This window comes from Opisthorchis viverrini (assembly GCF_000715545.1).
Source record: "Opisthorchis viverrini unplaced genomic scaffold opera_v5_76, whole genome shotgun sequence".
Taxonomy (NCBI): domain Eukaryota; kingdom Metazoa; phylum Platyhelminthes; class Trematoda; order Opisthorchiida; family Opisthorchiidae; genus Opisthorchis; species Opisthorchis viverrini.
This window is the reverse complement of record NW_008751730.1, coordinates 871,649-886,997: the sequence shown is the minus strand read 5'-3', so window position 1 is coordinate 886,997 and position 15,349 is coordinate 871,649. Positions and strand designations below refer to the sequence as shown.

Genomic DNA, 15,349 nt, shown 5'->3' with positions numbered 1-15,349 from the left:
AGCTTATAAGCCCTAAGGTATCGGACAAGCTGAGGGCTCAAACGGGACACTTTGGAGAGCCATCTCCCTGCCTAGCAAAATCCGTGATCGGACTCCTACTGTATACCGGCAGTTTCCGCCCTTTGAAGATGGAACTATGGGGTATTTTACAACCACGTTTGCTGATACATCGGATAATGTAGACTGAGAACGACAAGATGAACCAGACGTCCAAATATAAAAATCAGGTTCTTTATTCTGCACCCGAACCTAATGAACAGAAGGTTCGAACCGAACCCCGACATCTTGACTGTTCCTGTCTAGGCTGGGAGAATCTGGCAGTACTTGACCCGTCGTGCCTCGATGTTTGTGGTGTGGCTGGCACAAGGTGAGTATCTGGTCACGCCAGTCGCAGTCTAAATGGAAAATAACCTGCTATTCCCGGTGTTGAAAACCAGTTCATATTGATGATCGAAAAATGAAACTGGTGGACAATCTGAACTCAGACTTCATTAAATATATTCCTTGCCAGTTTCATCATTTGGTATTTGGACCCCTCCTGCAGACTAGGATGGAGTGACTTAATCGGATAAAATTCTCTCGACAGTCGAAATTCCGTCCAGCAACCTCATCACTTTGTAGAATTACCAAAGTCCACTGCCTATGAACAAGGCAAGCGATAGCTCATCAGGACCTGATGCCTTGCGTCGTTCCAGCTGTTGAATTTCCCTGGATATTTTCGACGCAGTAAGATCCACGTTCATTGTCTATTGTGATCTAGAAGGCATGGGCAATGATACTGAGGATGAGTTCGATTACTGCTTAGTCGTTGAGCATCCTATGCGTCTTGGCAATCCGGTGACGATTTCAGCGCTTTCTTCCAAGACGGTGTGTGTTCGGTCGTTTTGGATTAGTTACGCCGAGTAGTTGAAAAAATTTACGGGTGTTCCCGGAAGCTCTTGAAGCATCCGCCACAGACGCGTGCTAGGGCCATCAAGATTCACGGTCTGTTTATAAATAGGGAATATATTCCAGCTTCATTTGTCCATGTGCTTGGTCACTGTCATGACGATGGACATGACTCCTCAATGTCGGGCGTAGTGTTCCAAAAAATGGACATATGTAGCGACTTTCATCCAAAGGTGTGGTACCATTTTAGTGCATAGCTGACATGCAACCCAAAGGAAGCACGAGGGTTGAGATAACGCCCACTTCTCAAGCCTAGACAGGAGCAGTCGCACGAGAGCTGAGATACTTTTAAGTTGTTATAACTCAGAAAACGGTCATCGGAGCCGAACTACGGACCTTCTGTTCAGTAGCTTCATGCCCTAACCGCTTAGCTATATTAATAACCCCACCTGATAAATCCCCCATGTGGGCATCCAGAGAAGCAGACCATAGCATGCCATCACTCACATTCTCCGCTACGCCTCGGCTTCATTGCAGCTTTTACTGTTCGAGCCGTTAAGAAGGCTGGTTAAGAAGCTACTCTCGAGCAAGTCCTGGGAAACTTATAATAAACACCTGCTACATTCTCGGAACTAAAATAAAATATTCAATTATACTGAATGAACCTAGGAGCTCTCGCTGGCCAGATGCGACCAACTGCGACCTTCAGATGCTTCTATAAGTGCTGAAGTCGATCGCTGTAGCACCCTTTCGGTGCCTAACTGCCATACCACGCGAAGGAAGCACGAGGGTTGGGTTACTACCAGGTTACCCAAGCCTAGAGAGGGGAAGTCGAGAGGCAGAGGTCGGGTTCGAATCGTGGACCTTTGGTCAGTAAATTTGCGCTCTAGCCACTTGGGCCATCTCGCCTCAGTCGATTGCGCCTCATAGGTACAGCTTCCTTGTTGACTGGATACCTATAAACGGTCACGTAAGATTTTACAACGAGCTGCTCAAAGCTTCATCTCAGCTAATGAAGTTCAACGGGTCCGTCTACCCTCCTTTTCGGCCAGTTTTGTTTTGATGAATATCATCAAGCAATCGAAAATCTTAGTAGCAAAACCGAATCTAGAGAAAGATGAGCAGACTTGGACTATGCGGACGACACTGTTCGACGCCTTCAGCCCGCGCCACCGGTCCAAAACATAATTTTGTTTTTGGTTTCTAGCTTCAGCGTGTTTTTTGAACTTTCGGAGCGCAGAGCAGTTTTAAGATGCTTTATAGTCTCCATGAGGAAGGAGAGACCTAGGATTACCGGTCGGTTCTCTCATTAGACCAGTAACATGGGTCGTGGCTCTGTGAGGAGCTCTCCAAAAGCTTTCCTACAAGCAACGGTGTCTAATTCCCAATTTCTGTTTAGTTCCATTATTAATGAGATGAGATGAGCACCGATAGGTCTATAAAACCCCGCTGACGTCCTCTTCTTTTGAAGGGCAGGAAGAGCAAGGATTACTTGAAAAGCTAACCGAAGTCATCCAGTTCTCCAGTATGTATTTGGCGTCCACAAAGTAAAAGTCATGCTGCGGGGTATACAGCGCTTGAAAACTCCTGAGATTTCAAGGAGTGACAATAGAAAATACAGAAGCTTAGACGGATCTCAGAAGTTGCCTTAGCTCTGATGGGAGTGTGACAGACGAAGCTGACGCATGGAAAGCAGGCGCGCGTCTACCGGATAGCGTTACGTGTGGTATCAAAATGGTGTCCCACAGAGCCCCAAAGAACGCCTATACCATACTCGTTTATGAAATGTATAGTTGTACGGCTGCCAGCCTTCGAGTGAAGGATCACAGCCATCTTTGAGTATTCGACCAACGATGCCTCAGGAGTATGGCTGGAGCCAATGAATTCGCAATGAGGTGATCGATAGACGGGTTTTTGTTAAGCAGAAGGTATCTCCGCGAAGAATGCATCCAGCACTAAAAGCAAGGTGGATGATCCACAAGCCAAATTATCGCCTGCGGAGGCAAGCGCTGTTTTGTGGTGAAAACTTAGAGGTGGACAGAAGTTGCCATGGTATAAAGGAATCAAGGATGTTGAGAAATGTTCGGACGCTGTTGGTGCTGATCGCTTTCTAGGATTGAGTCCATGTGCTTGGTGAGGGACAATATGGTGGCTAGCCGATGTCAGTAGTGATCATGCTATCAGTTTTCACCCACGTTGTCTGACTGAGTGTTGGAAATGCAGACACCTCGGACAGTTGTGGTAAACTAGCCCTAGTTCCCCTTCCCTGTATCATTTCTCGCTTTTTTCCTCTGAAACTTCCTTCAAGTAAATTGGCATAATTGTACGTAGTAAAGAGTAAATGTTCACCTCTTATGTTGCTGTAAAAGACGCTGATGATGATGATGACGATGATGATGATGATAAGAGTCATCTGTGGCAACTGGAATGGATTCGACTAAAGCTGAAAGGCCATGTATGTAAGGTAACCATGAAACCTGTCTTACTTTTTCATCGCAAAACTTGGCCTCCCGGTCCCCAGGACCCTGAAGGTTCTCAAACGTTTGATTCTAGATGCTACTACACCATTGGGGGCGTTAGATGGTCATAGTGTTCACAATTTAAAACTCGTGATGAATCAGAATAACTGATACAACTGACAAAGTGTGTTACACTAAAGTGGTGGAAACATGTATCGCAGTACACGTAATACGGTACCACCGTAACCAATCACGGTTCGTCAAACAAAAAACAAACGAAAACTTGCGTCTGCGAGGGATGTCAAAAGCGGGAAGTTGATAGTTGTCTGTCGTGACCGTTTACGCCCCAACCGGCTGTAGCTCCGACGCCGTCAGAGACAGGTTTTACGACGCGCTGAATGCCCTGCTGCGGCGAGCTAAAAGCTCAGACATTGTGGTGGTTGCCGGAGATATGAATGCATAAGTGAGCATGCTTAGTGCACCTGAGACTCAATTGGGAGGTCGACATGGACTATACTCGGTACGTACGGACAATGGGGAACGATTGCTTCAGCTGTGTGCGGATCGCAGGCCGTTTATATGCAGTACGAACTTCCGAAATAGCCGAAGTCGACTGGCCACTTGGTGTCCTCCGACAACAGGCCGGCCACAAACTCAAATCGACCACATTGCCATCAGTTACCGATGGCGCGGATCCATAACTGACTGCCGGTCGTTTTAGAACACATTCGTTGATTCCGATCAAGCACTCGTCCGGAGTTGCTTCTCCCTACGTTTGCCAGGGCCGCGTAAGGGGCAGACAAATCGCTTGGTAGCTGAGAGGCTGGTAGATCCGGATGTTGGACGAATTTACCAGAGTCGTCTTCTAGAGCCTCTTCCAAACGCTCCACCATCAGATGCGAACGCAAACTGGGACGAGACTGCCCTATTTGCATATTGCTGGGAATTTCGTCTATGGCACGACACTACCAAGCTCACTCAAGCACCGGTGGCACTCTTTGAATCTCGGAGAAATATCCCAGCCGGCGCCGAACACAATTTGATGCGACGAATTATCAGACGTCAAGTGGAGGTGAGCGTGCAAACCGACCGCGAAGTGTGATGGACAAGGAAAGCCAAGGAAATGGAAGTGGGGTAGTAGTTACACGCTCGCCTCGCATGTCAGATGTCCGGGGTTCAAATCCCGACACGGCCACTGGATATGCACCGCTCATGAGCTCTAATAAGAGCGAAACTCGAGTCCAGTGCTTCCCTTTGGTGTGGACTCAGCGGAATAATTACACCGGAACAGGAACACAGCCGTTCAAACGACAGTGATGTGGCTATGAACAAAAATACCTATCCCGCAAAACCCCAAAATGGTAGGGTCTCAGAAAGCCGGTAGTGCCCGAAGTTTATTTCAGTTGATCCGTGCGATCGGTCCCCGGAAACCACCAGTTAGCGAAACCATCAAGGGTCGGAATGGAGTGAACATCTCTAATAAAGAAGAACGCCTCGACCGATGGGCTGGATACTTCGAACAACAGTTGTCGAGACCACCAGCTGGATCCTGTCTGGAGCCCTACAGCCTCGGAGGTTTATGACTGCATATGTTCTCTCAAGCGCCACCGAGCTCCTGGTCCGGATGACGTCCAACCCGCACTGTTCAAAGACGGGGGTGAAATCCTCAGTCAGCGCTTGTCCGATCTGTTTGCTTGCATTTGCGAAAAGGAGTCTGTCCCAGACAACTGGGGATAGTCGGTGATAGTGCTCATATTCAAAAAAGGGGCTGGTAGTGAGTATGGCAACCATAAATAGATCAGTTTAACCCAGGTCGTGACGAGACTGTCCGCGTCGCCCACGACGGCTCGCGAAACACTGACTCGAGAGCAGCAGGCGGGATTCTGGCCTGGTAAGGGTTGGGTTGACTAAATCTCCATACTCCGTCAGGCGCTAGGACAACGGCATACGTATAAGCGACCCACAATTCTAGTGTGATAAATGAGATAAATGCACGAATCTGTAAGGTTCAAGTCGCGTTCGCTAGTTCGAGGCACCCATGGCGTCAAAGTGGTGTATTTCTGAACTTCAAGGGACGCGTGTATCAGACTACAGTGCGGGCTGTTTTGTTGCACGGCTGTGAGCATTGCCTGTTCGAACAGCAGAACTGAAACGTATTCAGGTGTTCGGCAATCGTTGTCTCAGAACCATGGCTCGTATGGGTTGATGTCAGCAAATCCGTAACGAGGCAGTTAGAAAGCGCGTTTTCGGTTGTGCAACGGGTACTTCCATTGAAGAACGTGTCCAGCACCAGAAGCTGCGTTGGTTGGGAAATGTGTTGCGTATGCCTAGCCATCGTTTGCCGAAGAGAGTGCTGTTTTCCATGCCCAATCCAGAGGGACGCAAACAGACAGGTGGCCAACCCTTGATTTGGCAGAGGAGTATGAAGGAGACCACGAAACGCTTGGGTGCTGTCGGTGCTACTCGCCTTCCAGGAAGGGGACATTGTGATTCTCACTGCCCTAGTTGGAGACACTACAAGATGTGGCTGCAAACCGATCTTGTTGTCAAATTCTATCCAGATTGCCTGAACGAGTGTCTGGAGGTGTAGGCACCTCGGGATGATTGTAGTAAGCTAGTGCTAAGTCCCTTCCTCGTCCGCCTTTATTCTTTTCTTCACAATAAGGCTTTAGAATAAGTCATGAGTGTACGGCAGCGACTTATCGGTGTTGAAAACTGATGTTATGCTATCGATGACGATTATCTTGGCCATTATTGTTCAGTCTTTTCGGAGACTGGACGAAAGACAGTGCTACTGACTTCGAACGCAGTTGGCTACCAGTAGAATGGCGATGGACCCATCTGAATGCCTTCGGCAAGACTGGATATTCGAGTTTCGTGCCTAGCTCCGCAGCGATGTTTGGAGAGTGCTGTGTTATCCAGGAGTTTAGACAAGACCGTGGCACTAGATTGTCCTGCTGAGGGTAGACAATCAATAGTTCTATGAACTTTGATTGGGAGGAAGGTGACAGGTTAGTAATCAGATGTATTGGATATTTTGGGCCTGTTTTTGCAAATAGGCGTGACGTTCACATGTCTTCGACGTTCTTGAACCGCAATTCCTAAAATTTAGCTCGTAAACTTGTTAACAAGAAAATACCGCAGAATTTTGATGCTGTTGTGGATATCTCCACTTGTAGCCCGTTTGTAAGTGACCGCTGTCGGGTTGAATCTGACGTGCTGAGACTACTTTCTATTTAGATGAAGCTGGAGGCGGTGACATCAGCATGGGTTTGTGGGCATACGGCTATGTACTGTCGGAGTTAGGCACTGGTAGTCTTTTGGTGTTATGCATAGATCCACCAGTTAGGAAGCGACATGTGCTGTCATGATTTCATGGGAGATCATGGCCTATTTTGAATTGAGTAGCTGGAGAATGACAAAGTGGAGGATCCGCTACAGGAGTGCTATACAGTGGTCTCTGGGGGCAATATGCCCCTAGGCCGATAAACCATCTATGTCAGCCCAATTTATAGTTCCGCTGTAAATAGTCTTTGTGGCAAGGTGGACCACACTGTCCTAATTTGTGGCGCCATGCTAGTCAGAGCTGTCGGCCGTCAGGCGGTTCCGCGTATCCGACTACATGTTAAATCACCGAATAAACCCTAATGGCTCGCTCTCTACTTGTCGCCCGGACCAGGGTCAGAGCAACTGGCCCTAGCGGAAGACCATTATTAGTCACACTGAAGATAACGTGGCCAAAATGGTGTTAGTTAATTAAGCATTAATCACGAAATATTCTTTCGTCGGGACAGTACCAAGATGGAATGGGATGTCGAGAGCTAGAATTCGAGTAACCTGATGCGTGTTAGGATAAAAAGTTGGTACATGAATCTCTGGGGACTTTCGAAATAGTTAAGAGCATCTAACTTCCTGAGATACTGTTCCGGAGTTGTATACACCACATTAATATGCACCAACAACTCGCACCAACGGAATAATCAAGTGCCAACAAACTGTGGCGACGGCAGTCCACGCGTGAGTGCGAAAGGCGACGTCCTTAGCCAACCCGAGATTCAGGGCTGCCTCATCACCCGGTCCTCATAGACCTAAACATTCTCTATGCCTCGTTTTCTCATGAAATATCATGCTTTAATGGATACAATCAAAAGTCATGACTTATTTTCGCACGTAAGAAAAGCTACGACAGGAAGACCAGTGACTATACCTTTCCTCTGACTTCTCTTCGATTTATCTTCGGCAGATACCTGAGAGTTGGGATGCAAAAGAGCAGAGGGAGGAGAATCTGTAGGCGAGAGATCAGCCAGATTGAATAATTAGGTGGGACGTTCGGCAGAGGACCAAGCCGCAACTTCGTTCGTGATTGGTTGCGAAAAGGTGTCAGCTTACGTGGTCTTTAATGGGCTTTCACGGATTCACGGATTCACGGATTGATACACAGGATCGAGGATTTTGCCCATGTTTCCCGGGTCGGTTTTGTTCTTGTCGGTCAGTGGCTGTCGTTCACCTGAAAGGCACAAGTGAAAAAAGGGGGCTCAGTGAACCCGTCCTCGAGTAAAAACCCAGGAACCCATAGACTCAGTTCAATATGATGTAGAGACGCTCATCCTCTCACCGAGAAAATCTTCTGAATGTCTTTGTTCTTCTAACAATTGGCGGCGCCAAAATAACATATTCCGGTGACCTATGAATTAGACATCTGAGATTTTGAGAAATAATAGCTCAGAAATATGAATCACGAAATTTGTTTTTTTTTAACAGCTGGACCACATTTCCGGATTGGTGTTTGACATTCCCAACATGACTGGTGCTCTTTGTTGGAGTGTTTTGATTGCTCCAGCCTCTAAGTGGAATAATTCTAGTGTTTTTTGTTTAAGTAACATTTGGTTTTTTGAAGGGATATGTTGTGTGCTTTACTCCATACGAAAGCTGTTTAAATGCATTTTACCACAATCGGTAATCGCTCGATAAAGATGCGGGATATTGAGTACGATTCATTGGGTCACCTTCGAAGGGAGTGTTCCTGTTGCATACTTCCATCTCCCTGATCTCCAAACGATCATCTTGTTTGTCCACAAATGGGACTGTAAACAGGAAGCAAACAGCTGCCGTCCAACTTTACCACACCGCGCAATATCCGGAAGCAATAAGGTTTCCTCACGCCAAAATGAACAATGTCTTACCGCTAGAAGCGTGTGGAATTTCACGCTCCAATGCCGCCTTTCTCCAATTAATAAGTTTTCGATAAGTAATGCCCCCAGATAACATGCAAGCTGGTCATGAAGGTTTTGCAATTGACTGTGGCGTCGCTCAGAAGGGCCACTGCAATCACCTTGGTCCTATCTATTTGGTTAAGTACCTGCAAACTTCCCTGGCCCAGTGATTGTGAGAATTGCTGTCACAAATATTTTCCCCCATAACCATTCCCTCAAAACATGCCTGGCAATTCGAGTGTCGGTTGACAAATCCTGCGTGACCGTAAGGAGTGAACCGCTTGCGTCACAGCGCACTTCAGGTAAACCCGAGGAAGCAGCCTGCCCTGGAGACTTTGGGCATCATTGGGTTTACCCACTCAACCATACAAAGCTTTCATGGCGCATACGTATGACGCTTTGCTTCAGTGATCTCGCGTGAAAAGTGCTGTAAAAGAGCGTGTAATTACTGATTTTCGTTGAACGTCCTCAGATAAAGTTACCGGTCTGCAGAATGGCAATATCTGTGGTATAGACATTGCAACGGACTATGTTCAGGTTGGGTATAGTTTCCGGTATCTTAACCACCTGCACCTGTTTAGGTGGATCGACATCAGTTTCTGTCAGTTCACAGAATACCACACTACTAACGTCACAGTCTAAGCACGAGAGCAGTTTATTTGAACCACACAAACGATCCACAAGAAAGCAGCGACAGAGAGAGGAGGAGCACATACCTTATTTGGATGGCTTGCAAAATGCCGTCAGAAGTCAGCTTGACACAGCGTGTGGCAGATGAGTGAGCATGGAGCGCAATAATGAGATACCCAGGAGACGAGGTTTCAAGGCCTCTGTTCGCCAGATAGGTATTTGACAGACTGCTGGGATTGTCCCTTCATATGACGCATTTTCCTGTTATTTCGCGCTCGTCGGTCGTCTTGCATGGTGCACACGGTATGTTGTTCTTGTAAATTTCCTTCTGGAGGCAGAAACGTTTTGCCGTTCTCCCATGCTTTACCGTCCATTCTCGCTAATAATTCATGCTCTACACAATACTTCTTTGATTTGACCGTACAGCGGGCCGATCTTCCTGGTCGGTGTGAACAGGACGTTGCTGCAACCAAACTCCGAAAATGGGCTGACTTTATTGGCTCTAAAATCCCGCAGTAAGAACACGGGCCGCTGAATTTTTTTAAATTTGTAGTCAGCTGCTGCAACCAACTTCCCCTTGAGCAAATGTAGTTAGCCTGTGAATACAAGTGAACAACATGGTGGAACTCAACTGAATCTAAGATTCTGACTTACCGTACATGGCCGATGATGTGTGCGGTATTTGCTGTTTGATCAAGCATCAGTTTACCTTCTGGTACCTGACTGAAATAAATTTGGTTACCCTAAATCTTTGCACCCTGACTGAGGCGCAGTCACACAAATTACAGCCTGTTATAAAAAATCCACGGATATTAAATTCGTGCCATCTGGTATAGCCCCGAGGGTTGTTGAGGGTCATATAATATTGATGTGTTAATTTCCGAACTTGTAGGGAACATGCAGAATGAGGCATGATCGGCCCGTTGCAACATGAACAGGGCAAGCAACAACACAACAGGGATCAAGACCCAACCAAGGAGACCTACTCATCACGTGAATCGTCAGCGCAGTTGCCAAAGCCAAATAACTACGGTCGCTGTTCATTTAATAAGTGTATCCCGTTGGTTGTACTTTCCCCCCATTCGTGGCGTTGCCCGCCGCGTTCATACTGTAACGACCCGACGTGCCGCAATTTGCACGTTTCCTGCAAGATGAGAAATAAACCCAATAATAATGTCATTAGTTCAATTACGAAGACAGCTGACTTGAACTCAGACAAAAGAATCGCTGCTGGCCATGTGTGCCCGTGGGTGGTTAATTAAATGGCCAGGGTCACGAAAATCAAAAATAGATGTAAAGACACGGAACAATTTGAAGTGGAAAAATGGCGATTCTCATCTCCGGCGTATGGCATTTAATAACTCACTGGAGAGAAGGCAGGTCTGGAGGATATATTCGAAAATGGTATGGCGCCAATGCATAGGGCCAAACGAGCCCCGTAGATGAACTCGTTGAAATTGGAGAAGGGAAAAACTGAAATGGCCGCGGTACACCGGGATGATTAAATCCGAACGTAAGGTATGATGGGTTACAACGAACTCGTCCTAGAGGATTTTAAGCCGGGTAAGCAGTCTTGCCCGAGTGTGCGAGATGTTACAGTTGGGAGCAAACAACAAGTAATTGCGGGATAGTCATCGGATTTGGCATGGCAAAGCCGTTCCCTCATCACACTGACGTGCTTCGGTTTCTGGTCAGGCCCACAACGGTCGTCAGTGTTGTGGCGTTCAGACAAGGGATCCACATTCCTGTGGCAGCTGGATCAGTGTTAGATGAGGAAATTGAAACACGCAGCGTCATGCAAAGTGAAGTCACAGACTGTTTCTATTCATTTGGAGGAATATGTGGGTAATGGCCGAGGATCGGACAGAACGAATGAATAATGGCTGTAAGGGGCGCTTTGAGCAACTACGGCCGAAGTTTGAAACTTCGGCAGAGTAGAATCTACAGAAGAATTGCATGTGAGCAATATCGTCTGGACTTGCAGTATTGGGCTACACTGGACTCACCTGAGTGATCCCAGGGGCATGCGATAAAAAGGAAATCTAAAAGACGATGGCAGAAAACCTGATGAACCCACGAAAATATGGATTTTTGTATGCTGACCTGGCACACCAGGACTTACTGATGTCGGCCATGTATTATGAGGATAAAACAAATAACTATTAGTGGGTTTTTGTTCGACATGTATGCTGTACCTTCGGATGGCGATGCAGGAGACCATCACTATTGGTGAGGATTTGTCCCGTTTTTCACTGAGCGTCAGTCGATCAGAAGGCGTACGGACGGGTCGAGAGTAGGTTCCTACTTTTTGGAAGGCGAGGACTTGGCCGAGGTAAATAGCAGGGAACCTAACCTTTGGACTACTTGTCGAGATGGACAAAGGGCAGTTGTAGTTTTTAGCACCGCTGAAGAATCCGATTATTGGGTGTTTGCTGTACGGAAGGGGAGTTTAGTGTAAATATAGACAGCAGACAAATAATCAACAGTTGAGCGACAGCTTCCGAGGTGATGGGTAAGGACTTTAATTTAACTGGAATCTACTAAATGAACCTAGCAGACCAAGTTGTCTAATCCGGATGCGCGAAAGACGTGACCCCATTGTGCGTGTCCAGCGAGTTGCTGCGACAATGGTTGTTGGCCTTAATTCCGTGGATGATGAAATGCGTCCCACGGTGCTTGAATTCTTCCCTGGAGTATCTTCGCCTCAGAGGGGCCCTAATTCTTACTTATGCTGTGTCTGAAAAAGGTTTGGCCAAAAGTGCCATCATTATTGATCCAGGAAACATACGGCAGGGACATTGTAGGATTTTCAAGGACATTTTGGTTGGAAAAAATGTTTCTCATTTCGCGTAACTGCTGCGTGGAATAACCTTTCTCCGAAGGTTGTCCACTCTCCATCTAGTAACCATTTCAAAGCCCTGTTGGACACTTATTTATACTGGCCCTCGTGCTAGCAAGCTGACTGCCCCGCGCCGAGGACTTAAAAACAGTGCTACACGCTTTTTACGCTTATGCCTTTTAGCTGAACGGCAGCCGCTGAACAAAGTGAACAAAATAGACCCAGGAAGTTGGAGCAAAGCCTCCATCCTGTATATCAAGCCATGAATCCGTGAATTTCACACCTGACCTTGATTTGTTTATGTGCACAAAAATAAATAACCTGTCATAGTAACGACAGAGACGGTGCTTAAAAAGACAGATGTGCGAGCAGAACAAATCACTTGAAGGTCTACCGTTCCTTCCAGGGAATACCTTTCGTGATCCAACCGTAAGTTTATGACATCTTTGTTTTTTACTAATCTGAATAGCAAACCAATTTCCATCTGAGCCATACACTTTCTTATAAAAATGGATTTCGAGTTCCAAAGCCATATCCTGAAGTTGGCATAGGAGGGAAACCGCTCAAAGTCAATCAGCTGACAGAATCGGAGTTAGATGATCTAGCCAACTTTCAGCCGACTCTCACGTATGGAAATACGAGACAGGCACCACCAACCGAATTCTTACCAGCCCATGTAGCACTTGACAAAAAGGTGCTGCGGTTTTATGGGTACTTCAAAGAGACGGTGAATGAATCTCCTCTAGAACACTACCGAGTCAGATATGTACAAATATTCTATTTTCTGGAGGACGACAGTATTCAGATCATGGAACCACATCAAAACAACAGTGGAATTCCTCAAGGTATTTACTATTTTAATAGCTTCAATATTTAGTTGCCAAATTGGTCGCGCTGCTAGTCAGCAAGGCATTCAACTCTGTGTCTCATTGTTGTGTTCTATGTCGCGTCTGTTTGTCCAACACGGGTAAAATTAACTACACTGGGAAAATACACTTGTTTCTGACTGGGCTAACACATCGAAATATATTTTTGGAAGTTAAAATCACACTGAGTAAATTCTGTTGCTTCGGCGTGCTTACCTTAAGCCTTGCCTGCAGTATCTTAGATAATTTGTCAGAGAATTCCTGGAAAGATGCCCTCAATCGCAAAGACAGCGGGTGATAAACTGAGATCAGGTTCTCAAGCACAGCTGAGGCCAACAAACTTTTGTGGCCTCCAGTCGTAAGTACTATTGTTTGTATTTGCTTGTTATATGGATGTTCTATCTGCTTGCAGTTTTCAAAACCCCACCGAGTTGAGATAGATGGAGAATAGCCACTCGCCACATCAGCAGCGAGTTTGGTGACCTACTGTAAGGCCTCGTGTGACATTTGTGGTAACGGACGCATTAGAGGACCACATATTGTTCAAACAGCATAAAGCACGTCACTAGGTGGAAATGGAGCACTGTTAGATTCGTGACCGACAAGATCACTGATGGAGATGTGGCGTTGAGCCGTGTTCTTGCAAGAAGTTCCGCAGAGCTATCCGTGTTTTACTGGTTGGTGTTTCATAGAGGGGCAGGAGTTTTGTGAAAAAAAACTGGAGCAATACTGATATAATAAGTTCCATTTCTTCATTTTGGCGATCAGGCTGTCCGCCGGTACTCACTTCGAGGTTATTTGAAAAATCTTGATCATAATCCAAAAATGCATCTTCATAGAGCTTCGAGACATCTGCAGATATTTAGATAGATGCCTGTGGATTTGGGGCAAATAGTGTTGGAAAAAGGGATCCAGTGTTTTGGTGTTTTCTTGCTAGCCGTGAGGAAATATACCAAACCTCATGATGCGCAACTACGCCAAGTAATTTTGCTACAGTCTTCCTAAATGTAAATGTTTTTGATATAGAAATTTTCGTCTCTAACACAAGCATCAAATGGTTAATTTAAGCGATCCCTCGTATGCTCGTTTGGTACGCGTGAGCTATCTTTGCACTTCATGCGATTATTTTCTGCTTAGGTAAATTAAGACTGGTTCTACCTGTGACAGATCGTTCAAGTATGAACGGAGGAAAGGCATTCGAACGATTAAGGAACAGTATCTCTCACAGATCCTTGTGATTATTTAGTCTCAAAATATACCGAAATTTCAAGAAACATGTTGTGTGCAGAAGCTCCATCTGACCAGAACTCAAGTGCTATGAATATCACTTTCGCAGAATGGAATAAGGCAAGCAATCCAAGACGCTTGAGGATAGTTAGCCAACAGATCTGTCTTCCTTTTATACATGAGAGAGCTACGTTAATATCTGCCCAAGTTAAGACATTTGGGACGCAACTACCGACAGCATGGTGCGGGTAGTCTTGGGGTTTGTTCTATAATATGACATCAGAGAGATAACCAAAACATATGTGACTAGTATTTAATTGGTTTTTCGATTAAGAGTAACCACAACTAGGCCCACATTGCCAGTTATGGCCATCGTGCCTAATGCAAAGCTAGCGAATGTCAGTTCCTCGCTCGATATAAATGAACTCGAGACAGTCCAAGACTCAGTTGGCCTCAGTGGGTACCGCTGGTTAAATTGCATTTGCTTGCCACTTGCTTTGTCCTCTGCATGGTGTTAGCCCCAACAATTCGACTATCACTGACATCAAGAATGGCTGGATACTGCATAAACGGTGTACGCAGGTGTGCACCACCGAGAGTACAATATAACTGCCCCATTGCAGAATGTAAGCACAAACTTGGCATGTCCTTGATGATTAAGACGTGCAGGCTAGGTGTAACTAAATTTGTTTGGATATATAAAAATGCAAAGGTGAAGCTTGGGGTAACTTACTGGTTTTGCTGATTAATTGGATAAATTGATTGCGTGGGCGGTTTTCCTTAAAAGGGTTTATGAGGAAATTAACTAGACAACCGAAAAACATAAACAAAGATACTCATTCGAAACCTGTGTAAAATTCAATCCACAAATAACATCATCATCATCATCAACAGCATGACATCAGTGTTTAACACTGATGCTTCACTGCCATACAACCATGATTTATTTGAAAGCCTTATTGTAAACAAAGGAGTAGGCATGGAAAACAGCACTCTCTTCGGCAAACGATGGTTCGGCATACGTAACACATGTCCAAACCAATGCAGCTTCTGGTGCTGGACACATTCCTTACTGAAAGTATCCGTTACACAACAGAAAACGCACTTTCTAACTGCCTCGTTACGGATTCGCCGACATCAACGCACACGAGATATGGTTCTGAGACAACGATTGTCGAACACCTGAAGACGTCTCAGGTCCGCTGCTCGAATAGGCCAAGTCTCACA

The 15,349-nt window shown here is 46.0% G+C and overlaps 2 protein-coding genes across 2 annotated transcripts in view; one reads left to right on the top strand and one right to left on the bottom strand.

Moving 5' to 3' along the window:
* Positions 1-7,686, bottom strand: part of T265_04469 (hypothetical protein) — a gene marked incomplete at both ends in the record, with an annotated part of 80,841 nt that extends 73,155 nt beyond the window's left edge. The window contains one exon of the mRNA XM_009169218.1: positions 7,555-7,686. The remainder of the gene's footprint in view (positions 1-7,554) is intronic.
* A 4,703-nt stretch (positions 7,687-12,389) lies between these two features.
* The window catches only part of T265_04467 (hypothetical protein), a gene marked incomplete at both ends in the record, with an annotated part of 29,809 nt that continues 26,849 nt past the window's right edge, over positions 12,390-15,349 (top strand). Inside the window, 2 exons of the mRNA XM_009169216.1 lie at positions 12,390-12,458; positions 12,499-12,874. Of these exons, the coding sequence (XP_009167480.1) occupies positions 12,390-12,458; positions 12,499-12,874 (445 nt within the window). The remainder of the gene's footprint in view (positions 12,459-12,498; positions 12,875-15,349) is intronic.